General features: G+C 42.4%; 1 protein-coding gene across 36 annotated transcripts in view; it reads right to left on the minus strand.

Annotated features, from left to right (window-relative positions):
• LOC118119247 (neurexin-1a) overlaps nt 1-26,082 on the minus strand; it is a 254,382-nt gene that overhangs the window by 159,653 nt on the left and 68,647 nt on the right. For 24 of the 36 annotated variants that reach the window (XM_035173025.2, XM_035173019.2, XM_035173032.2 and 21 more), the window contains 3 exons: nt 8,687-8,988; nt 5,953-5,976; nt 4,675-4,836 (listed from right to left, as the gene is read on the minus strand). In XM_035173025.2, coding sequence (XP_035028916.1) covers nt 4,675-4,836; nt 5,953-5,976; nt 8,687-8,988 — 488 coding nt within the window. Of the gene's footprint in view, nt 1-4,674; nt 4,837-5,952; nt 8,647-8,686; nt 8,989-16,652; nt 16,746-26,082 lie in introns of those variants that run through there. The other 12 variants (XM_035173037.2, XM_035173015.2, XM_035173039.2 and 9 more) reach the window with 3 other exon arrangements.

Raw genomic sequence — 26,082 nt, forward strand, 5'->3', positions numbered from 1 at the left:
TAACCCTAAAACAAATTAAAAACCAATGCATGAGCATACACATACAGTGTATTGTTCTATATTTAGAAAAAGTCAGAAAATTGAAAGTCAGCACATTAGTTTTTTTGCAGAGACAGTCATATCAGTGGCAGTTCATATTCTCAGGGAGTGTAAACCAGACGTGGTTCTTAGCTAAATGAAGTGCATCAGTGCCGTGACCTTTGAGGTGCCAAGTGCTGCAGAGCTGAGGAGCATGAAGAGCCCATTACAGAATAAATGTGTCATAATGTCATGTGTTAAACTATCAATTACAGATTAGGATCATTGTCATATGGTTCAGCACCGGCATTAACTGACCCTGAGTATTTTTGTTTAGCATCCTAGTTAAATCCATTTGTGTTTAAGACATCCTTCCATCCATCCATCCATCCATCCCTTATCTTCAGGAGTTATGCCTGTGTACGTATATAGCCAACTGGACCTGCTTATGTTGCCAGTTGCCTATGTACTCCCTAAAGACATAATGACCTCTGTGACTGAGAATCTTTTCAGATGTACCCCATAACCTTTGAGGGCCGTGGGGGAGGGGGTCTGGAGCGGGGTACAACCTGGACAGGTTAGTAACATACAGAAACACACCAGCATTCATGTTCACATTCACACCTACAGTCAATTCAGAGTCTCCAATTAACCTCTGCATGTCTTTGGACTGTGGCAGGAAGCCAGAGTACAACAGGTGACAGTGCTAATGACTAAACCACCATACTGCCCATTAAAATCTCCTATTTCATTGTTAAATAAAGACACTATACGATACATATTAAATTCTGCTCTAAACACTGCTGCTGAAGTGAATCTTCAAAATACTGATGAAGCCGCAGACGTAGTAGCCACAATGTGTGTGTGCTGTTTGTGTGTGTGTGTGTGTGTGTTTAGGAGGAAGTGATACTGTATCGGCAGCAATCTTACAGAAATTAGAGGCGGCCTTAACCTCATCATCATCCAATCTCTGTCGTGAAGAAGTATCTGGTGTGACTGCAGCTGGAGGATCCCTCTGTCTAGTTACCTCTAATTTCCACATGCGAGACCAATTAACATTTTGGTGGATGTCAAGAATTTGTTTTCATTCAAACGTCAGCGCGGTCACGACATTTAAGATGATCTCACCACTGAGACGCACAAGTATTTTAAGAAAAAATTGTATGATGAAGTTGCAAAGCAAATATTATGAACACCTGAGACAAAGCTGCCAATAGAGCACCAGGCAGAGGGATAAAGGAGCAACTAATATTTAACAACAACCCTCCAGAGCCGTTCAGCTCTCCTCCACAGTGCTCCAACACCACTAATTGCTAGGCAAGACTACGAAGTGACGGATAGCCCCATTACAGTTAAACCCTGTATATGTATTTACATAACAAAAGAGATGTAATGGTGAATCTATATCTCTTTCAACGGGCCACATCACAGGAGTTACAGCTGCGGAAAACAGTGGCCACGTTCTCTATTTGCCGTCATGCTACTCGCTCACCTGAAAAAACGGGACACCTCCGATGGGATTGCATTTGCATGGAGCATTTTGTTTATCACTGAGTCAGATCTACTGTGGCGGCCGCTCTGGTAGATGGAGCTCACAGCGGAGCATCAGAATTAGGCGAGGCTCAGGCTTATAAATGCTTGTAGTCGCTTGTGACTGACTGTATCAGGACTGCATTCAACTGCAAGGACAACAGGAAGCGGATAATTGCGAGCTTTTATTCTCACATCATTATCTCCCGTCACGTAAAAAATGTAAAGTACAGTTCGTTCTCGAGTCTGACACTGAGCAGAATAGAGTGGAAATTGTAGTGTAATAAAGAGGATTTGACCATAATCTCCTGACGGTGGCGTAAAGAATGTAAAAGCGACAGACGTGGGGATATCTCTACCTGCTGGACTTTTCGACCTGTCGACTAAAAGGTGCGAAAGATACAGCCAATAAACCCAAATCAAGTTTTTATAGTCAAGACAAAGGGCACCTTCCCGAGTCAAAGGGGCTTTGGTGTGAGCTACGACTGGTGCTGCACTAGTAATGCTGCACTAATTTGTCATCAGGCTCGGGCTGTGACAGCTGAGCTATTACTGCACCAGCGTTTGTTTTGCCATCAGACGAACCAACGGGCGGGCGTGGCAGCCCAGAATCTGGAATCTGCACACAAACACTGCAACAAGCCACTCGGGACCACGCCATCAATCAGGGGCCCCGCGGCGCACGCTGCTAAGAAACCGCCGCTGATATGTTATCACGCCATACACAGGAGCTGACCCGAGACAGGGCATGTGTTTAATTCAACAGGCCGGATGACGTCAACAGGCCGGATGACGTGATGCGGTGAGTTTGTCCACGCACTAAAAACGTCAGAAATAAATTAAAAGCCAAGTAGGTGATAGAGCCGCTATGGATTTTACAGTCTGTGAGCTTTCTCTTAGAAAAACTGGTATTGACATCTGCACTCGTCCTGTAAAACTAAATAAGGGATATTAAATGATCCCATGAGCGAATAAAAGAGGGGAAACTAAGTCTGTCTCGCGTCTCCTGGGAACTATCACAGCACTGCACCATATTTAAAAGTTTTTTGAGCAATTGATCTGAGGATAGCGATAGCAGCCGCTGTGGTTAGGCTGATGTGCAGCAGCAAAGGCAGCTCAGTGGGGTGGATCTCCGTGCCTGGGGTGCCCCAGTCCCATTCCGGCAGCGTCTCAGAGACACGTAGTTAACTAAGACAAGTCTCCTTAACAAGCAGACCTCTAATGAGCAGTACATGGCATGTGGACATGTGGTCCACACCCTGCCTGCTCATTAAGCAGAGCTGTCTAAGACATCTCGCAGAGGTTCACTGAGGATGAGCCTGCGCTTGAGGTGAGAGACAAAATGTAGGACACCAAATGAGCAAGAGGAGCAACAAAAGAAAAAGAATAAGGGAGACATTAGGAAAAGGGAAAATAGCGTTTGAAATAAAGAATAGAGAGCAATGGCTCATTTGTGCAGTACAGAGATTTATACAGATATATTTGTGTGCTTAGGTAAAGGATTTAGGTCGGAATCCATGTTAACCAACATTAAAAGCTTCAGGTGAAAGGAATAACTTGAGAACCCACTGTTGGACAAAATATCTTTCTTCCCTCCTCTTGTCTCATCTCTAGAGATGAAATATAGACAGCCAGTCTTTCTGTGTGGAGTTTGCATGTTCTCCCCATGTCTGCACGGGTTTTCTGCATTTACTCCAGCTTCCTCCCACAGTCCAAAGACATGCAAATCAGGGTTAAATTAACTAGAGACTCTAAACTGACCAGAGGTGTGAATGTAGAGCGTGAATGGTTGTTTTGTCTTTATGTTGTCCCTGTGATAAACTGGCTAACTGCTCAGGGCGTACCCCGCCTCTCGCAGCAGGGATTGGCTCCAGCAACCCTACAAGGATTAGCGGTATAGATAATGGACGGGTATGCGCCTCGAGTACTACAACACATGAATGCAGATCTAAGCGACAAATGACAGACTGTAAGTCATTACATCATGAAACCCCCAAGATACAAAATGAGCTGTGTTCAGACAGTATAGATTTTACGTCAAAACAGTGAGTTTAAACCCAGGTAACCCTACTTGCATATTTTGAGCACTTTAAGGTTACATACGACTACTGACAATGATTAAACACAATGGTAGTCAAATAAGTAGTCAAATCCCCCACTGGAAGAATAGTGAGGAGTTAAGTGTGTCAGCTCCAACTGGCTGATCTCAGGACCTCTGCTCCACCTAAGCCCAATTCATGCATCTGCGTCAAAGCTACATCGTAGGTACACACGTTACCTTCGCACGGGGCCGAGCATTCATAGTTGTGCGTAGGTGTGTGTGGGTCGTGCTGCAATTACACAGCTGAAACGCTAGTAGCGGTGGAGGTTCTATGGTGGAGCGTTGAAGTGTTTTCCGGTTTCTCGTCCGCTTATTTACAAATTCTCCGGCGTCTCTGTTTACCTCAGAACAATGGCAAGTATTACTAATCGGAAACAAATCGGATTGTTGGAGTTGGAGCTGATAGATGTTGAAGAGCAATTACTTTTTCTTAAAGAACAGCAGCAAAGAAAAGAAAAGAAAAGAAAGCCGCTGTTCGTGTTCGTCCCTTCAACTCAAATAAAAAATGGCGGTGAGTCTGCCCGAAATGAGACGCTACCAAGCGGACCAATCACAGCTCTTGCGGTCTGCGTCGCCCCAACGTGTCGTTACTTTCTGGGGAGGTGCACGTCAGGGTGCGGCGAAGGGCTCTACATAGGGTACAGGTCACTCGTAGGCTGCGGCATAGCTTCGACGCAGAGGGATGAATTGGGCTTAAGAAATGCACCTGACAGATCTGTATGAAGCCTGTGGTCAAGTTCACTGCAAGACTGAGCTCTGCATGTGTGGCAGCGTGGCACGGCGTGTGCCTCCATGTGCATGTGTGTGTGTATAATATTATCATTGCACTGAGGGGGTGGTAGAGGCAAAATAAAGTTTCTGTGAGAGTGCACGAGGGAAAGGAGGTGAAACCAACTAAAGCAAAGTGTAAAGGATGAGACAGGGTCAGTGCGTGGGTGGATGTGCCTGTTTGGGTGTCCTAAGGTGAAGCCAGTCATATCCTGCACACCCACCAGCCTCAGAGTGCACACAGAAGCAGTGTTTACCTCCTTGAGGCAGCCCATGAAGTTGTTGCTGACCGGAGATCCGGGCAGGTCAGCTGTGCTAGGACTCCCTCCAACATAGAAAAAGTCGTCAGAGCCTAGCATGGTGTAGTCTTCTTGTGTATATCCTGTGGTGGTCAGAATCCCATCCACGGATATTGTTACCTAGACAACAAAGCACAGGGAAAAGACGTGCTATACTCAAGACAGCCTATACACCGCAACACCATTGCCTTTTTTCTTCTTGTCGTCTATGATAGTCTTCCCTATCATTTTTTCTGAAACCCATTTTCATGTCTGTCTTTTTTTTTTCTTTTTCTTTTTCATTCTCTTTTTTCTTGTTTTCAAATATTATTTTGTCCAGTTTGATTAGTAGGAAGACTGCAAGCCTTCAAAAAAAAGTATTGTTAGAGTTAGTAAACTGCCCATACTACAGTGTTAGTATTGCCCCTACAGCAACTTAAAAGTACTTTAGCAGACACAAAAATGGTGTTAGTAGAATGTTACCTAGGTTAGTTTTAACTGTTAATTCCATATTAGTACTTCCAGCAGTTCTACAAATGAAATCAGAACGTGCCACTGGGTTAGAGAGGGAGCACATGCCATGAAAAGTACAGTCACCTTTCAGTACAGGTCGGGACAATGACTGAGGGTAGTAGAGAAACAAAAAAGCATGCATGCATTTGTCTTTTCTTTTTGTTCACAGGCCAACAAAAAGAAAATGTTCCCAAATGCTTGATTGGGAGACACCGTCAGAAGTTTGACACAGTGCCAGATGCATGCAAATACTCTTGGACACTGCAAAACCACAAAGAGAAGTAAAAAAACACCGGAGAGGCACCAAAGACACACACAGCTCGACTGTCACGTTGTTTTTCGACAAATATGCAGCGTGGCATTCGCAACACGTAGTCAAAGTGCATGCCATGCAAAGTGAATGGGGATACAACTGGCTGAGCCAAAGAGCATCAGGCCAGCCAGACAGGAGAGGGTCCTCATTATTAACCACAGCTTGATGCAAAAGGCTCGAAATGATGCTCCTAAAAAGGTGGATCAAAACAGAATTGGACAGGAAACAAGTGAAATAAAGAGGGCGAAACAAATGAATGAACCGAGAAATTAAAAAGGATTCGAAAAGTAAGCAGAAGAGAGTACCAACCGCAATTTCCCTTTTTTTGTAAATGACGTCTACAGTAAAAAAAAGAAAGAAAAGAAACACACGGCAAACCCAAACTAAGAAACAATTAGAATGATATCTACCGAACAATGTAGTTTGTTTACCATAGCGTGTCCAATGCCTGAGTGCTTTGTGGAAAAGGGGGGAGAAAGGAAATTAAAAACTGTGAACAGAATAACGATTGTTACTCAAATAATATATGATGGTCAATACTGTTAGTACATTGTTAAACGGCAAAAAACCATACTGGTTAGTAGAATGGCACATTCCATGAATGATGTTAGTTTGTTTCCAAAGCATGTTAGTAACATAGAGGAAAAAAGGGCAAAATAAGTTTAACAAGAAAAAAGGCAGACCAAGGAAATAACAGGAGTGCTCCACAAGAGGTACCAGAGCTCGACCAGTAGCTCCCTAAGTTCCTCCCGGTGGTTGTGCACCTTGTTCTGTATGTTACCAGACCACTGAGAAGCAGAAGCTCCCTTACCCAAGTCCTCACAAAAGGTTATGATTGACAGACACCAAATGGTTCATAAGAAGGAATGCCTAAAGCACATCAGTCGACCCTCTTTGACAGTCCTAAGTTCGAGACCATTTTTAAGCTTTGTTTCTTTTATTGGTATTTATTGGTATTATAATATCTTTGCATCGTTTTATAGTTGGTTTTAGTCTTCAGACCAATCCAGCGTGTCAGACTTTCCGTCGTCCATACAATACTGTACCTCCGTTTGGTCTTATTGATGAACTTTAGGATCACTTGACTGCAATGAGACAAAGCAAAGAAGACCCTGACACAAAATGAGGAGGATGGTAATTCGGATTCCCCCACAGAGCATGCACTCAATATGCTTGGTTGTCTTTCACAATTTGAATGCAGTGAATGTTCCAAGCTGCCCAGATCCTTGGGTTTTCCAATAATCAATCTGCTAATTATGCAAAAGAAGCAGCTCTGGTAGTGAGGTGGAGACAAACATTTCCCACCAAATGAGCAGGAACAAATCTAGAGATTGCTGTTTTTCAAAGTCTGGCCTAGCATTAGTCTGACACTGTTGTGCTAACTGAAAATAGTCTGTACGTGGGCTAAACAGGATCTATATGTATGCTGGGCAAAGTTGACACTACACTCTTTGCAGGCCACAGTCTGTATGAGGTAATTCATATAAAATTATTTTTGCATCTGCCTTTCCTCAACACTTAGACATGTAAAAACCTAATCCCCATTCAAGATGTCTTTCCCTAGCAACTCCATGATATAATAACCTTCATGTCCTTTTGGCTTTGGTAAGTGATCTGGACCAACTGCTTGGTCAAACTGCCAGTAGGTGCTAGTGACTGTTTTTTCTTCCTGAGACACATGTAGCAGTGCTTTGTGCACCAAAGCTTACATCCCAGTACCTCGGCCTGTGGCTACGTCGGTCCTGGAGTACAGAGAACACTCAGTGACTTACTGCAATAGACTCCCTGACCAGAATGAGTCAAAACACATCAACCTACTGTAAATGGAAGCAGGGATCAGGATCCTGTTATAGTGGTGGCAGCCTTTTGCCAACAGGGATGTGAAATTCCAACCTACAACTGAGTAGTGGCTGACATCGATTGGCATCGTTGTTCGAGTTGCAAAGCCGCTGAATGCTTTGATGTGTGCTGCAGCAGGCCTTTAGTGTCTTCAGATCAATCATGGGTCCAACAGTCTAGCACTCTTGGTCTATCCCAGCGTTTGCTGCCATTTGCTGAGAGGCAACTGCATCCTGACACCATTTAGTGGATGCTGGCCTGGTACAAATTAGTATTAGTCAATCTGCTTGCAATGCAACAAACCCTAACTCTCTGCAGCCTCACCCCCAGTCAGGACAAACTGTTCTTGCAGATGGATGCATTTGGACATGGCTAAGGGCTCTGCTTTACACGTTCCCTTCATCGCAGCTGATTCCGCTGCTCTGGGTGAGAATCAGGCATGAACCATTTCTGTTGATACCCTGTCTCCCACTTATGAGCAGCATTGCCAGAGGCACATGGCACAATCAGTAGGATGGCTAGAAGGGACTGTCCTCTGATGTGGAGTAATGTAAGAGGCACAAGCTGCTAAATGGAACGGGAAGTCGAATTCGTAAGAAATCCTTTGCTGTCTGACCCAGACAGGCTGTCACTACATAGTCTCTTAAGAGTTATAAATGCAGAGATGGGTCGTCAAGGCCATGCTGAAGAGCCTATTAGAGCCTGTAGATCCAGTCGGAGTGATTTGCCTTTGCTCATTGAACTTTGAATACAAAGCATAACCCTCAGCGACTAAACTGTGCAATGTCTACACAATAGACGTCTTATAAAGAATAGGTTATCAGAATTGTTCCTATTCATTTACTGCTCTTTTATGAAAACTGTCTTGTGAAATAAGCTCCCAACAGTGATGTCATCCATAATAGAAATGTACTAATAAAAAACAAAAAGGCTATTCTAACTGCACTGGCATTTGAGTTCAGTCAATTCCACACAGAAATACTAAAAGCTGTGAAAACTGAGGTCTTGTTTAAGGATATCTTCATCATAGTAATACACAGGTATATATAAAAGGTAAAACGCTAAATAAATGTCATGCTCTTTGCTGTCAATTGTCTGAATGAGGCTGAATGCAACTCCTCTCCTCTCCTTTCCCCCTTGTAACTTAATAGAAGTCCCTGTTCACTTGTGGTTCTGTTTTATCTCCACCAAAAACTACCGTGATTCAATTTAGCAATCCAATTACGATGTCTGGTCAGAAAATAATATATTGTATGATGGTAATGATTAAAGTGCATCTGTTTGGATTCATTTACTGAGTCTCTGCATCATCCTCTGTACTGTTACCTGACGTAGATTCCTTGTTACTTTGACATCATGCCAATCATTGTCATTAAATTTCCCATTGACTGGCTCCACAAGAGCTTCAAAGGCTCCAGACCCCAAATTAATGACGAGAGAGACAGCCCCATTTTTCAGTGCCAGGTTGACGTAATCAGCGGATTTTCCCGTGTGCAGCATCAGTCCGTTCCTCTGCAGGGTTTTGAATGACAATGTGATTTCATCACTGCTGCTTTGAATCGGGTTCAAGGACAAGTCGTAGCAGAAGAACTCCGATCCTTTGAAGGTTGCGACGTACTCTTCTTTTCCTGCGGAGACATAAAAAGAAAAAAAGAATGTGCTGCATTAAAATCGCGGGACCTTTTGGTGCCTGTTGGGAAGCTGTCGAGGAAAATGATGAAGAACGTCTCACAATTGCTGGATTAGTAATAGAAACAGACATTGGACAAAGGTGCCGAGCTGAAATGTGATAGAAGTTCATTTAGAGGTGCAGCTGGGTCCTAAGACTCCAATGACCAGCAGGTTGGCACCTACCTTAGCCAGAGAACACAGGCAGATTGTAGCAAAGCATTAGGACTTCACTGTTAATACACTTAAATAGAAATAACACGCACACTACTGCTATTTTTGGGCCTGTCATACCTATCATACAAAGCAAAGGTTTTCCTTGTGCGTGCTGATAAAGTATCACTGCACTGCTTCATCATACAATTGAATAACTGCTCTGCTTTTCCTGTAGACATGAACTGTTTCTCTCATCTCATGCTGTTGTGTGTGTGATCAAGGTAATAGGACTAAAAATGATCTGTTATATCAAAATGCAGTCGTAGACCACAGCTGCCCGAACAGACAAGCACGTAGAGAAATCACATTCTGTTTGTACAAGTTACACAAGTCTCATGACAACCATTTCAGGATAGTAACTTGACATTAGCTTGACTGATCAAACACCACACTCACACATAATACCTTTTAAAAAGCACACATATATAAAACAATATGATATGAAAGCACTCTACCCTATATGACATAGAAATAGATCCTGCAGCACGTCTAGAGTAATCTAGAGTAATTACGTGATGTTCATGAGTTTCACCAGGTAATTTAAAGTCAGTACACTCTCACACTTACATTATAAACCTGACCACTGGGCAAAAGCGAACTATACAAAGCCTCTCAGCTAACACAAAGCACGAGCTACACAAACACTGACTGATATACGTTTCACCTCTTCACAGACAAAATGGACCAAAGCAGTCAGCTGCCGATCAGGTTCATTACTTGTTGGATTGATGCATGATACAAACGCAAACCTTTTGCCTCCTTTGGTGAAACGAAATTAATGACAAAATACTGGTATAACCTTAGTAGAGACTTTCAACTCACACACACGTATGCTGCATTCCCAAGTATTTAACACATTTGAATAGTGCTTCCTAAGACTTAAGGGAGATGTGGGTCGCAATTGGAACTGGAATGGTATCAGTAATCAGTAGAACACATACGTCTACAGTTCCCTTAATTGTAATCAAACTGCCCCAACATGCACACACTCATAGAAATATCTCTGGTGAAAGGGTGAACATGTTGAAAAATGCCAGATCCACAACAAAATGTAATGGCTTCCTCCTTGGGTCATGCCACACCCCTGCATAAAATGTCATAGTAATGGTAAAAGTAGAGTTTGCGGTATCCTGCCAGAAACAAACAAACCAACACAGATACAAACATAACCTCTTTGGCAAAGGTAATCAATTTGCATATCTCAAAATCAAATAATCTTTAAACTTCTACAAAGTGTAAAGGTGTATTGATAAATCCTCACTTCCCTGTGACTCTCCTAAACCTAAAGCTCTATTGCTCAGCTCCGCCATACGTCCAACACTGGTGTTTATCCAATTTCCTGAGCTGTTCAAGCAGAAAGCATATTGGTGACAAGCAGCTTCGTGTGGACTCCCTCCATCATTAAAAACAAGTCAGCGACAACATATGTTTCTGGATGTACTCGAGCGAGTCACCCCTCATCAGCCGGCAGACGAGTGCAGATGTGACAGGGACTTGACAAAGCACAAATAACCTTAAGAAAAACCCTTAACACTGTTATTGTGATATTAAAACACAAAGCGTCTCGGAGCCTCAGGAGCCGATACATGTGAGCAGTCATTAGGAAGCATTTAAAAATAGGTTTTGACAGATAACAAGCCATTAAAGCCACCGGCAGAAAATAAAGCACCAAAACACAAATGGACCAAAGCATTCAATTATCATAAATGGAAAGCACTTGCACATCTATATATGCCAAACGCATACACACATGCACGCTGTTTGATTCGCATCCAGGCATTGGACACAACAGCGTAACAAATAAAAGGGGTTGCTGTCCACAACAATTTGTCACCTCATTGATTCCCCCTTAAAGGTACTACAGTGTGCCTTTGGGGAAACTACAAGGGGCTGTAATTGAAGTTGACTGAATTCCACCACGCTCTGGTCCTTCCCTCAATGTCTGAGCCCTCTATCAGTGAAAATGAGAGACCTCGACCCTCGTCACAAGAACCCACCTAACCCCGCTGCAGGAGCTCACTGCCCACATAACAAATAGAGTTAATACATGGGGGGTCATTCTCGTCTCTCTCCCTCTCCCCACACATCCCCGCGCCTGACGCCTCACAGTTAATTCCCCTAACCAATGGGGAAAGAATTGTGTGTGTGAACAGCAGGGGCGTTGTTAGGAATTTACAACACTTGGGGCACGGCCCAGAGGCAGTTTTAGGGCCGTGAGGGTGTACATCAATTCCTTCACTCAATCGCTGGCAGCCAGGTTCACTCTGATGTAAGCAAACTGTCTGTGGGTCTACATGAAGCACAACGATTTGAGCATCAGTCTCCATTTTCCAAGTATATCATAAAGAGAATGTGTTAAATTTACCACAAAAGAAATGTGCTCCTTAAATGTTATGTATCTTTGATATTGACCACCTAATAGAAGTGACAGGATTGTCCTAATAACTAGATCAATCAATTCTGACTTGTCAACCTCAAGACATTCAGCTTTTGAAGTGTCTTCTTTAGCCGTCTCTTCATATTTGGATAATAAATGACTCTTCTTTGCAAAGTACTGTATATGTCTGTAAAAAAGTGCAGTGGACAAATAAAATGTCTCTTTGCTGTCCTCCTTTTAAACCAAGATCCAAATAAAGATGCATTTGACAGGATGAGGTAAACCAAGATCACAAGTTTATACCAAGACACCTTTATGCTATGTATCAGCTACTGGGCAGCTCTTATCACCATCACATTAGCAGACGACGCCCTGCTTATTAAACCAGTAGATGTGTTCGTAAACCAGTAGATGTGTTCGTATAACAAAGTTCATGTATTTGTGTGTTGCAATTCAAATATGGGTTGAACCATATTTAAAGTTCAGTATTTGCTTTAATGACAAAAACATCTGTACGTATTGCTAATTATTGAAGATTCCCTGATCTGAAATCAGTTGAAAAAGTTGAAGAGTGAGAAGTTGTAAAATAAAATATGTAAGAATTGCGTGAATCACTGTTCAAAGGTATTTCTCTGCCATTTATGACACATAAACTGTGAATTATTTTATTTTTTCCCCACTCAGATTATACATGATGACTGGGTCCCCCCACGAGAAAACAGACATAAATATTACAGACAGACAGCGGGGCTTAACGTATAAATGTCATATTTTAAAGCTGGAGCATGTAAAATCTTCACTTCTAAATCAAACACATCCAACTTTCTTTATAAGTAAGCAAAGTTGAATGATTCTGGACAATTATCCCCTTCACTTTTGCTTGAATACTGACTTTAAACAACTTTGTGCAGAAAGCGTTGTCAGAATGTTGTGCGTTCAGTGTGTGACGCCTGAGTGTTCATCCCTTTCAAACACGGGATCACAGCAGACGCACAAACCTGCAGTGTTAATATTTAGCAGCTGACACGTCACTCCGATGTGTCATTTCCCTGTAGGTAAAATAAAGCTGCTTGATATTGAAGCAGACAACTGTTTTGTCATTGTGTTCTCGTGGGGATGTGGGGCGCCGCAGTCTGGGCTGTCCTACGGTCCTCAGTCAATCAAACTACAGCAACGTCACCGGCACCCGCACCTGAACGCCCGGGAGGCATGGCACTGAATGAGAACTCACAAAAGAACCGGCTTCTTTGGTCTTTTTTTTTTTCAGGAGGACAGAAAAAGACACGAACAGAGTTAGAGTGTAAATCCTGGGGATATGCCCGAAATAGACACAAGGGTAAAAACTTAGAGTCAGAGTCTGTTGTTCTGACTCATTCAAACCCTTTTTCCAACAAAAACAGAATGTCTGTGACTTAACTCGCATCCACTTTACACCAGGATCTTGACAAGATGCAAAACTCTGCCATTAACAGCACATATATTAAATGTAAAGTGCTTTATTCTTTTCTTGGATTTCTACGAGTTGTGACAAGCACAACTGCGCCGCGACAGTCGGATTTTCCCATAATCTGTTTTCAAATTTAGGCGAGTCCTCTGCGATACAAATAATGGTTAATCAATAGCATGTAATTGTTCGTGCCATTCAGGGCCCCCATTCTCTATGGGCACATTACGTTTGTGGCTCTGGTGCAGAACAAACTACCCGTATTGATGGAAGTAATACAATTATTCGCCACTCAAATGAAATTAGTGTCACAGAGTCAAAGAGGTATGGTGCTGCATGTGGAAACTAGAAAAAAAAAGCACATACCTCCCTGCAAAAGTAGAAGAGGCAGCATAAATGTCTCCGCAGTATAATTTAACCCTCGGTTAATAGAAGCTGAGTACGTAGAACCGCCTCGCTCATTTATTACGAGGCACTGAGGGGCTACAAGCAGGAGCTTGTCATATGTGCAACAGTGCCAGCATGTGACCGAGCGACTGGGAGGCTCCTCATCAGTCACTTTCCCTTTGACATTAATCTGGCATCTGCTACTCTATGGCTGCTTTTTTTAAATTAGCCCGCACCCAGGGGAGCGCACGGCCTGTCAACACCAAATCATGACACAACAGTCTGAAGCAGACTTGGCAGGAGCTGGAGGAAGATTACCTATTAAATGAACGACGGGGGAAAAGCTTTGATTTTAATTGCCATTATTGTAATCGGTGATTTTTTCTGTAAGTAATAAATCTGTCACAGATGCCAAGAAAAAGGATAAAGGACAGAGAATGACAGAGATGCACCTTTGTTACCTCAAACCAAGAGGTTGTGTTCCCGCCGCATGTTTGTCTGTGAGCAAGATTAAACTGAAGCAACTGAACGGATTTCCACGAAACTTGGTAAAGGGATGTGGTTTGGGTCAAGAAATAAACCATTAAACTTTGGTGCAGATCTGATTCACAGGATGGATACAGGATATGTTTTCCCCACTTTCTTCAACATTGTGAGATTTTTCCACATTTTCATGGTTTTATCAATAATTTATATATCTTGATGGAAATGAAATCAGGCACATTGAGGCAACTGATGTCTATGAGTTTGTCAAACTTGGTGCAGCTTGAGTGAATTTGTAGAATGTATATAAAGATGGACGACTCCTCAAATCAAAATGCTTTGGCTTTACTTTTTGAAAGAGCTCTCATGTCCTCCATCTATACTAGTGTTCTCCATATATTTGATTGTATACATACATATTAAATAAATACTTATTTCTCACACTGCAGTGTTACTTTCTCTCTTTTTTAGTTATTTTTATAATTCTAGTCTATGTAACTAATTTTAAAGTTTTATGTTTCTTTTACAATCTGTCATGGTGCCCTTTATATTTAACACTAAGCACTTCACAATTCAAATAAACTTGTCTTGCCTAAAATATACTTTTTGACATGAATCGTTTGACTAATTATGCGTTAAAATTATTGAATTGAATTTAATATTTAAATTCTATATTAAAGACAACATTTCACTGTCCTCCATGAATCCATGACAAGCAGGACTCTGTTATTAAGGTGCTGGAGTTGGGGGGTATTATAGGCATCACTAGAGGCACAATAATTACAGTATGTCGCTCATCTGCAGTGGTGTTGTCTTGTTCATGGCAGCTGCTGCAGCACAAAACTCTATACATCCCTGTTTCCCTGTCAGAGACTCCAACCTCCCTTCACTACTAGAAACACCATTCTTTAGCTCTCAGTAACAAGCTGAGGTATAAAAAAAATAAAAAAAAAAGAGCTTGTTGTGTCACACTCGGTTTTCTAAGGTTCAGAGGAAGTTCACAGTTGTGGAGATAAAAAAAAAAAGAAAAAAAGAAAAAGTAACATGCACTCCGAAAGTACCACCTGTGGATTCTGAGGGACTAGATCTGCCATAAGTAAAATTGGACGCTGACACGACGCGGGGAGCAAAGTTGTTTAATCGTCTGTGGCAGGGCTCAGTGACTGACACTGGATTTCACTCCGTTTCCCATTCACTCCCTGTTCCCCCGTTTGACTGGAGGCCTATTAAAATGATACAGAAGTTAGCGTCTGGCAGCCCATTAAAATGATAGGAAGTTAGCGTCGTGCAGCCGACCTAAGCCTCTTAGGTTGTGACAGAGCAAAGAGTTTTCTGAAGTGCCGTATTCTTCCAGAACATATTTTATTACATGATTATCACGCCATTCAAAAGACTTAATAACATGTCTCGGAACTGCTCTCCGCTCGCAAGGTGGGCATCCCCCAGTCGGCCGCGGCGTTTTTTCACATCAGTGCATGTTGGTACTTTTTATACATCGGCGCTAACAGTTAAACGCGGGAGAAGCTTCTTGTTGCCGACTGTGTTGACAGAACTACGGTTGTGTGAGAGAGAGAGGAAGCCTCAATTAGCTCATCTAAACGTATGCAGGCATTAAAGTGAAGGACAAGGCGTGAGTGTGTGTGTGTGAGTGTGTGTGAGCCTGAAGTTCTGTCAGAAACCACACTGTGCTCCACGTACAGTGTCATTTAGATCCACAGTGTGAAGGGTGCCTTGCTGTGCTCAGAGCTCCTTTCCACGGTGTCAGTCTGCAGAGACGCACCATCCGTGGCAAATGGACTCATAATTGGCTTTGCCATTCAGGCGTCAATTAGACCCTTAGTAGAGCATATTCTGCAAAGTGTTCAGACAAACACAAACTACACGGAGCGCTGAGCGGTTTAAGTTTTCCTTGGTTATGTAGTTTCAACTGGTTTTTTTTATGATATTCTATAAAACTAAATTTGATTATGTCTGGGCCTGGGCAATCAAACAATCTCAATATTTATTGGAATAACTTTTTTATGAATAGCAAAATAAAGGAAGTCCAATTAGTTGATCAGGTTCATTAAATGTTTCATTAAACTTAACAGAAAGTAATAAACTTCACAGAAATAATGTGACATTTATCATAATTATCAATATCGACTAATATGAAATTTATTATCCTGATGGAATTGTTTGGCTACTTCATTCAGCCTAATTAAGCCAATGCATCAGTTTGGTTTATCTTTTTTTACCTTTCACTAAGGAGACGGATGTGTTTTATTTTCTTGGGATATAACTAATGACCATGTTCAATATCTGTAAATCTCTCTGTTAACCGATTATTTCTGATTCATTGATTTATTGTTTAGAATTCAAAATATCCAGCATAAAGTTGCCGGGGCCCAAATAATAACATTAATCAGATTTTGTCTCACTGACAGATCAACAACTGAATGTAGATTGAATTTACAATCTCGTGGATCATTCTATTTGAGAAAATAAAAGTCAGAAAAGGTTTCAACATTTAATAAATATATCAAAATAATTTAATTTAACTTTCTATTGGATTTCTAGAAGCGCTGTTCATTCTGCTTCCCTTTAGTTTCCCTCTGTGTGACGTCGAAGGTCAGAGCCAGACAGAAATGCAGCCACGGGCCTGTGACACAAATAAACCACTGACTCTCTCCCAACACAACAAACAAACAAACAAACAAACATGTCAACATACTTACAGATGGCGCATGCGCAGATGTGAGGTGAGTGATGAACTTATAAAAACACATTTCTCCGCAGCGGTGGAGACGACGTGTTCCGAACATGATCTTTTTCACCACAGCCTCTGAACTGCTGCTTGTTCTCTGCTAATAAAGCACGGAGGCGAACCTGAGAAAAGACGCCCCCTAGTGGCCAGGAGGTAAAATATCTGCACTGAGAGCAGGTCAAATTTCACTTTTCATCAATACTGCTCGTGTAAAAGTAGATTATAATTATGCATTATCACGTTTAGAGATGGAGGTTGGGATAAAATGATGGAATCACCAAGAAATTGTTCACATGAATAAACCAAGACCATAATATCTGTATAGGTGTGCTTTCTCACTTCTCCGCTGGTGTCTGAATTCACCTTCAACTTATTTATTTCTATTTATCTTTTTTAAATTTTTATCCAGCTCTGATCTTACTTAATGTCTCAATCTTTGTATAATGTTTTACTTTAATTCGTTTATTCTTTTTTCTTATATTTGGGCTAAAATGTTGTGTAATGCTATGATTGATTTTAGTTGTTTTTTTATTGTTTGCCCTAAAGTATTCATTCTTAACTTGTAAAACACTTTGTAAATGTGTTTTGAAAGGTGCTATATTCGCAAATATTATTATTATTAGTTGTATTTTAAACCTTCGCACCAACCTATATTCTCACTGGATTACTATTATGCTGCATCATGCATTCTATTTATTTGTTTGTAACTGGGTGTATACGTTTTCTCCACATTCCGCTTCTCTCCAGAACTTTGCCAATCAAACTGCATTTAACCCTGAAACCACTGACATTGTGTGTATGTGTAATGGTGTCACCGCTGTCAGCGTGCACCACAGGCCGTTTGGTCCGGTAAATTAGCTACGTATTGCGCGGCTTTTTTACACAGTCACGCAGAGCAATCGCCGCATCAAATTATTTCCACACAGTCGCTGCCAGCAGCAACACAGACAGCACCCTGTGTAACAGCTGGCGACGGGGACTGCAGGTAGAAGGTTTCTCTACGAAACCCGTTCTGAAGCAGAAACAAAGGGTGAAAGCTGCCTCGTTAGACCATTTCCTCATTGTCCACTGGTCCATCTTGTTGGCTCACTATCAACATGTAAGACAGCAACATGCAAACACGACAAAGGTGATGGATGTAATGAGGATAATGGTGTTTCATGACTGTCACATGCGTTTCATTACAGTGATATGCATATCGGTGCATATGTCACAATAATACAAAGCACAATAAACGTATAACCTAAGAGAAAAGCTCACACCAGGTTATCGTGGTATAATAGCATTATAAAATATAGGACTCATTTCCCACTATATCATGCACCTCCTCCTCTATTCTCTCTTTCTTTGTATTATGCAAATGCATCAATTTATATCTATAAAGATGAATAAATTGCTCGGCGGAGTGGAGCTGAGCCAAATGAACGCTAACTATTGGCTTGCTCGACTGTTCATCACGGACAACAGAGCTGTGTTAACAGCGACTGCTGCTGCTGCCGAAGCTGGAATGAAGGTCAAAGCTCCATCCTGTTATTTATAGCCTCTATCTTTATCAGCATCCCCCTCCATTAAAGCATGATACTCTGATGCACACAGCGTCTGCAAGGGAATATGGCTCCGAGCTGACGTGAACCATAATGTCCAGGGATGAAAAAGTTGAAATCTGAGGGTGTGTGGTTGTTGAAATTGGTGGGAAGCAGCTCATAAAATCGGATGTCATTTAGTGATAATAGAGTCAAGCACTTACTCGAGTGTGCGTCAGTGAGACCACACACAGTCCACGTGTAATCACTCTAATTGGCAATGTCTCAATCAGGTGCACATGCAGGCCACCCTCCTCTGGGTTCAGCTCCCACGAGGACATGAATCATCTCATGCAGAGCTGTAAATGGCATCACAGTGTTGTTGATGCATGGAAAAGGAGTCACCTGTATAAGTGCATGCGAGAAGACAAACACACAACAGACAATGGGACCGATGCAGGAGAACCACACGACTATTTCTACACTTTGACACACAAGAGCTGGATGAAATTCCAATAACAACACGGGCTCCGGCAATGTCCGCGTAACAAACTGCAATTTCCTTCTAAGTAGAAGATCTGACAGCTTACAAAGCAGGGTAATATGTGCGGACTCACTCGCCACATTTGTCTGCATGTCAGAGAAAAGATTTCATTTAATTCAAACTGGCCACTCGGCAACAGCATCTCATTTCCCCCCTCCTCGAGGCTTTTAAGAAATCCGATGGCACAGAAAACACCATTATGCAGAACAACCTGTGTCCCCGCAAATCTCAAAATCCTCCATCACATGTTTTTTTATATCTTTTTTCTTTTGCACTGAAATAGGGTAAATGGTGATGCGTGCCAGAGTCCCGGCTCTAGCTCCTCTGCTGATCAGCGGAGACTTTGCAGGGAAAGTGGAGGAGGCTTCTTGTTTAAAACTGCAGGAGATACTTGAGATCAAATATATGTCTGAGATAAAAACGGGGCCGACATTTATAGTTGGCAGCTGGGCCATTAAACCAGATCTTTTGGTGCACTCTCTCTCACCAACAGGAACATTTCTGTGGAGTGGCTTTAACAAATAACTCCCCCCAAAAGCAGCGTCTTGAGAACTTAATGGCGCTGACAAGAGACAAGGTAGTCAATCTCCCGGCGATACACAGAAACCTCTTTTATCCCGAGCGCAGAGCGAGGGAAGGGGTAAAAGTATCCAAGCCTCTCGGGTGTTTTAAGTTTAGAGGGAGTCCCGGCATCTCAACACACACACACACACACACACTTAAGAGACAGTCAAATATGCATGTGAATACCCTGTGCCCCCCGGCAGACAAACACCGTATGAACACACAAAGCAAACCGCACACTTCCAGCTGCAAAGCTCTCATCTGCTCCCGGACCATTACAAAATCAAAACAGCATTACAGTGTAGAGGGAGAGGAATGTGCTGAATACTAATCTGCAGAAGCCCAATCCATTTCTGCAGAGTAAATCCAGAAGATAATAATGTAAGCCTCAGGGAGATGGGGAGGATCAATACCCTCATCAAAAAGACAAGCATTTTGATTCTAATATATAGTTACTACCTCACTTAAATATGCATGTATATTTATGATTTATATTTCAAGAGCTGGAGTGTATAAAATTTGTTTCTCTCTCTCTCTCTCTACTATAGGAAATATAATCAACCTATCAGCATTAATATATTACACAAGATGATCATTTTATTGACAATCAAAGGCAATGAACTGCGTGAACAGGTGCATGGCAACATCCGGGAGCCGCTCTCTGTGCGAATGGGGCCGCGATTCCAAATGTGCGAACAGCAATAAATCACCAGCGTACGCATCTTAACAAGCTGCTCAATTTGGGTGTAACCTTGTCAAGGTTGCCGGCGTAGATCTAAAGAGCACGCTGCGAGAGAGCGGCCGAGGTTACCGTCCACTTCTGATTACCAGAGCACGCGGTAGAAAGCGGCGTCTGACTGTAAAGGACTGACATTTGGCAGATGTCTAATTCGGGCCATATACACGGAGGCGTTGCTCAGACAAGAGCAAAGTCAAGAGGTGCTGAGGCGTGTCATTGCACAGAAATAATTCATGTGCTAATTACGTCGGCGGTGTGTCTCGGGATGATTTTCTGTGTGCGGGGGCTGCTCTCGTCTCATCCCGGCCCTGAGATCCGCTCGCTCTGTCTGACGCAGCATGAATCCTTGATAGTGAGACGACACATCACCCCCAAAAAAAAAACACACGTCCTCATCCTTATCCTCAGTGTTCATCCCTCATTGCCTAGACAATGTGTACATCCACTTAAGTATTAAGCTACACAGCTTCAGTGGAGAGACTGTTTAACGTACAAGAGAGGAATTACACTGCCATCGTCAGCCCGTTTGATGAGCTCAACAAAAACAGTCAATTCATTTCATCTGATTCTTTTTATGCAAATGTGCGCTAATATACAAAAGATGTGTGCATTCCTGTTATGGATTTATTACATATAAGTTTAAACCGCCAATTTGACATAAGAGAGAGACAGAGAGGGAGAGAAGTGGTGGACAGCTGTGAAAAAAAAACAAAAAAAACAAATTTGGTCTGCCTGGAAGTTTTCTCCCGCTGCATTTAAATGTCGCTTGCGCTCAGACCTCAATAAAAGTGGAATTGCTTAATCAGCTGTGGAGGAAATGCTTACTGGTGTGTTTTATGAGCTGCCAAATATAATTAAACCAGATCATTTGGAAGGCAGTCATCATGTCGGCCGTTGTCATAACCTTCATTTTCTTCCTTCACGAGAGCATGACTAGAGTCGACTATGACCAAATGTTTGTACAAGAAAATGTGAATGTAAGGGATGAATGTATTAGTCTAAAGAAACCACAGATGTACAAACAAAGATACCAAATGCTGTCAAGTATAGAAAGGAAAATGAAGGTAAACACCATTGATTTCATTATAAAACACTGGTATTTGCAACAGGTAATTTATATGTATTTCTTTAGAATTTAAAGTTTGGGGAAAGGAATAGAAAATAATCTGACAGAGTGAATATCTCAGATCTACATTGGAAAGAAACAGCGTTTACCTATGAGGTCTCCGCAGTAGAAACTTCCAGCAGCGCTTCTCCCGGTGGCACACGTATACACTTTTGTTCTTTCACTTCCAAAGTCAGAACAATGAGATCAGATTGTTCATTCATGCCTCTCATACTGTGACACTGGCGAAGTGGCCTGTCTTTCAGGACCAGTTCTTTCAGGTGCAGTGAGATGAACTTGAATTAAATGTATCCTGAATCTGAACCAAATCTTGCCGGCACGTCACCCGCTGACAGGGAAATGGAACAAGGAGCCCGGGCTGCACTTGGGCATTTTGAACAGCCTCCCTTTTAGTTTTATTTAGTTTTATTTTTATTGTGGTTTATCCTCAGATTTTCTTAACAGAGATTTACTAATAGCCTTGGTGCGCACACACGTAAACCCGGCGCTGCAGCATGTTGGGCAGCATCACACCGCGCGTTTGAAAATGTGCTCCAGTGAACAAATCGCTGCAGGACAGTGAAACTTGACAGAATTCCAGCATCACCTCACTGAGCTGCTGGACAAGGTCACCAGCACCAGAGCGGGTTTCTGCACACTGTTGGCCAAAGGACGGCGGTTTTCAAATTCCATTGTTACATTCAGAACATTATCACGTTGCTTTGGTTTTGGTAACGCATCCACACGACGCGGCTGATAAAGCAGCAGCTCTCCAATTACCTTGCGTTGAACTGGGCAAAGACTCTCCCAGACAAAGCTTTACGTTACAGGCTTTGTGCTGCAGGCACCGAGGAATTTCCTTCAGAACCGAGCTTTGCCTCCGTGATAAGGCGCATTTCAGCAGGGACGGACAATGCATTACTTTTTGTGTCTTTAATAAAGCCTCCCAGCCACGAGTGGGATCAGACCACCCTTAGCTGTGGAGAACCAGAGGCACAAGTGTTCTCCATGGCGATGGATTCAGGCAACTTTACTAATCCCAGGAGGGCAATTTGTGACACTGTCTAACTCATAATGTAAACAGATAAGAACAAATAGATTAGTAGCCACAATCAGACGTCAACATACCAGTGACCACGGCACAAATCAACAACATCAACAACTTTAAGCCTGATAGCAGAAGGAGTAGCTATTTGTTTTAAGAGCGCCGGCCTGAGGGCATGATAGAAAATTCCCTCGAGTACATGATAATAACGGCTTCTGATTCCTTTTTGCTTTCTGGACCACCCAATTCTCCCAGTGGGAGCACAGATCTTTACCAATATGATTCAAACAGAGTCGCTGACGAACCCACCGAACCAGCACCGAAATACGAAAAATGTTAAGAGACAATGTAATCTGTGCTTGCATTAAATTTAAGTTGTGAGTCAAACACTGTTCCTGGGTAGTCACGTCTTGCACCTCTACGCCGTGTGTGATGCAGAAAAAGTGCTGTCATCACCACCTCTTCAAATGCTAAACCACCTCACTGAGGTAAAAAATAAAAGCCGAACACTTGACATGTGAAAGGGAACAATGTAACCACTCTACGGCTCAACACACTGGAGGCATTAATGAAATCCACTCTGGTGGGAGGATACATAAAAAAAAACCTGCGTATAAGAGAATTAAACGGTGCTGCATGGGAAACCAAAGCAAAATGGAACTGTGCCATTGTTAATCTATTACTCAGTTTAACAGTCGGCCCTAATCAGATCAGCCTTTAATTACATTGACGCCACTGTCCTCGCTCAGGTTGGTTTACACAGGGTGCTCTTGTATGGACAGCCCTCCTTCCCCCCCCTTCCATCACCTTAGCGATTCCTCAAGGCAGCCCCCCTCCATCTTTATCTACAGGGGGAGATTGTCTGTCTGCAAAGATGCTGACCTATGGAGGGAGAATTACTCATTTTGGGGTGTTACTGTTTCAGCGGCACAATGGCCCCGCTGACACGACACCAAGGTCATTTCATAATGGGTTGTCCAGCTGCCACTCTGCTGTCAACAGGCCTGAGTGATGAAGGAGGGCGCAGCCCAGTTACGGTGACAGGAGTCAAGGCTGCGGCAGCTTGATAAAGATCAGCCTCTATCAGGAGTGAGAACGGGGGGGGGGAGAGAGGGGTAGAAAAAAGATGATCCTGCATTTTGGCCCCTAAGCCTTCAAAGTGGTGACAAATAGATCTGCTTTGTAGCTTGCGTCTGCACAGCCGCCCCTGTTTTGCATTTTGCTGGGGGCTGCAGCGGCCATGATGCCACAGGAATAAATGCATGTGATTGGCAAGAGCAGTCAATCAGAGCGCGGCAATACCCGGAGAGGTATCGACTGTGTTGCTGCTCTTTTCTCTGGTCACTGTCAGTCTTGTCAGGCTTATGAATTGATCAGCGTGGCTTCACATCCATCAGAGTTACTCATCCAACAAAGATATGATTCAAAGAGTTCAAATTCTTCTGTCGCCCGGGCAGAGGTGACCTACAACCTCCCCCTTTCTTTTCTTTTCACCCACAGAACAGAAAACATAAATTATACTTGTTGTTCTACTGCTATTAGTACGACCTCATGCAAGTTTGGTTTTGTATTATTATTTTGTTTGTATGACCATCTCAGGTCGGATTTACCGAACTCACAAAAACTTCAGACCAATGAATACGACCTGTTTCACGAGGAGTCGAGTGTTCCTGAGATTTGGCAGGAACAAAACTTTCACATCATTTTCACAATCACAATAATGTAATTGATATAATGTCATATAAAAGAAGAATTTCACACTGCAGAGCTTCAGATCCGCTGTCGTAAAATCAGCAAACAAAAACATTTTGCGGATCTTACATTTGACTTTTGCTGTCTCACATATGATTTCTTGCACTATTTTCTACAAGTTATATGGCAGAGGTAAAAAGTATCTGAGATTTCGAGAACAAAGTCGTAATATAATGAGAAAAAAAGTTTTCCAAGAACAAAGTTTGCAAGTTCATTCCTGTGATATTGCAACATTATTCTTGTTTTATATGGCCCTAATACATTTATTTGCTGATTGTTTGTTGTTTACCGTTACTTATTATAAATTGAATCAAATTATGAATCAATATATATTTCTTTGGGTCTTGTGTATTTATTCAGTGTGGATCCCAACCACAGACGTTGACCACACAAAAGCTTCATGAGACAATCAGTGCTAAAGTGAATATATTTCCCTGCAGTATTAGTGATGATTAGGTCTGGTACGTCTGCCTGTATTACAGTGGGGGAGGCTGGTGAAGACATTAAGGATTCCACTGGCTTGACATATTGCTTCTGAAGAAAACCTCTGTCCTGCTTATGCAATGAAAATGATAATGTTAGATCCATTCGTGGCAAGACGCGGGTTCAGCCATTAGTCTCCTGCACAAAGAATGCTTTACATAAGTGGAGGCAGTATCAATAGACGTGTCCTGCTCCTGGAATCAGGGCGTTTCATTTCCATAATTTGTATAATTGGAAATTATGGAAATCAAAAACAATTTGTGCATGTCATACGTTTGTTATGGGAAGGTAGGAGGGGGCTGGTGGGCTTCACTACTCTTCGGTTGATCCAAGAAAAAAATTGGTGTAAGTCGCAGGATTACTCCCCTTGTGTATGTGTGTGTGTGTGTGTGTTTTTTTTTTTCTTCTGTTTACTTGTCTGCCTCGTACTCACACAGTGTTATCCTGGAACAGAGGATTTTATGGGATTTCCTTGTTTCCGCAGTTTAAAGACAAAGGAATGATTCAGTGCACACATCGCCTAATTCCATTTTATACCTTCTGCTGTAACAAATAAATATACAAAGGCTGACATGCATACAGTTTGCAAAATGCACGTCCTACAATCCACAAAAAAAACACATTTGTGTGTATCCATGCTTCTGTTGATTCCCCCTCGTGAGAGAGCGACTCTATTTCTAAACTAAAAGCCGAAAAATGTACGAATTAATTAAAAGAACAGGGTTGCTTGTTCTGTTCCTCTCAAGTGTGCTCTAGAGACGTGGTGGAGAAGCCTTGATGAGGGTCCCAGCATGTGCTTCTTTAAGAAATACATACAAGACAAAGAGAGACCGGGGACATTGCAGATTGTTAATCATTTAGTCCCATTTTTTAAACTGTGTTACTCCCCTGCTCCACATAAAACACGGTCACCGTGGTCCACGTGTATCACTGGAAGTGCGCTGCTTGGTATCTTTATTCTGCTGGTCTCATCAAAGAATATAAGTGAAACAGAAAACGATGATGTATAATTCAGCCTGTTTAAATGCTTGGGGGACACTGACGAACGTACAGATTAGTCAGCTTTCTGGCAGAAACATGAGAATAGAGCAGTAAAATGAAAGGATAATGTTTTGTGGGCTATTTCTGTGAAGCGTCCTACACTCACACTCGCTATATCAGGGCCATAGCCCTGGGTGAATGAGCCTCTTACCTATCTGCAGCATCTAGCCACCTGCCATGGCAATCGCTTCTGTTTCCGCCATATGCCTCAATGTTCTGCCAAGGCTCTCCGGTCTGTTCCGCCCTGAGCAAATTTCATTATGGGATGGCTGCGAGCACTCGGCGCTGCTCATTAAGGTTATCAGCATGGCACGCCACCGTCCGTAACACGGGCGATGCAGGAGGTTGCAAACCCCCAGCAAAGGAAAACACTTAAGAACTTTTAGCAATTGTAGAACTTTTCTCCATGAATTTGGATCCGATCACTTATGGTTGGTTCTCAAATCCACACTAAGATGATACCTTTTATTTGAATAATAAAAATAAAAGAAGCTGTTTGTTAGAATGGATAACTAGAAACTGCAATTTCAGGATGCTGTGGCCACAGAAAACTTTTACTATTGATCTTTGCACAAAGTAAGTGAGACATAAATTCAATTCATGCA

This window comes from Hippoglossus stenolepis, chromosome 12 (assembly GCF_022539355.2).
Source record: "Hippoglossus stenolepis isolate QCI-W04-F060 chromosome 12, HSTE1.2, whole genome shotgun sequence".
NCBI lineage: Eukaryota > Metazoa > Chordata > Actinopteri > Pleuronectiformes > Pleuronectidae > Hippoglossus > Hippoglossus stenolepis.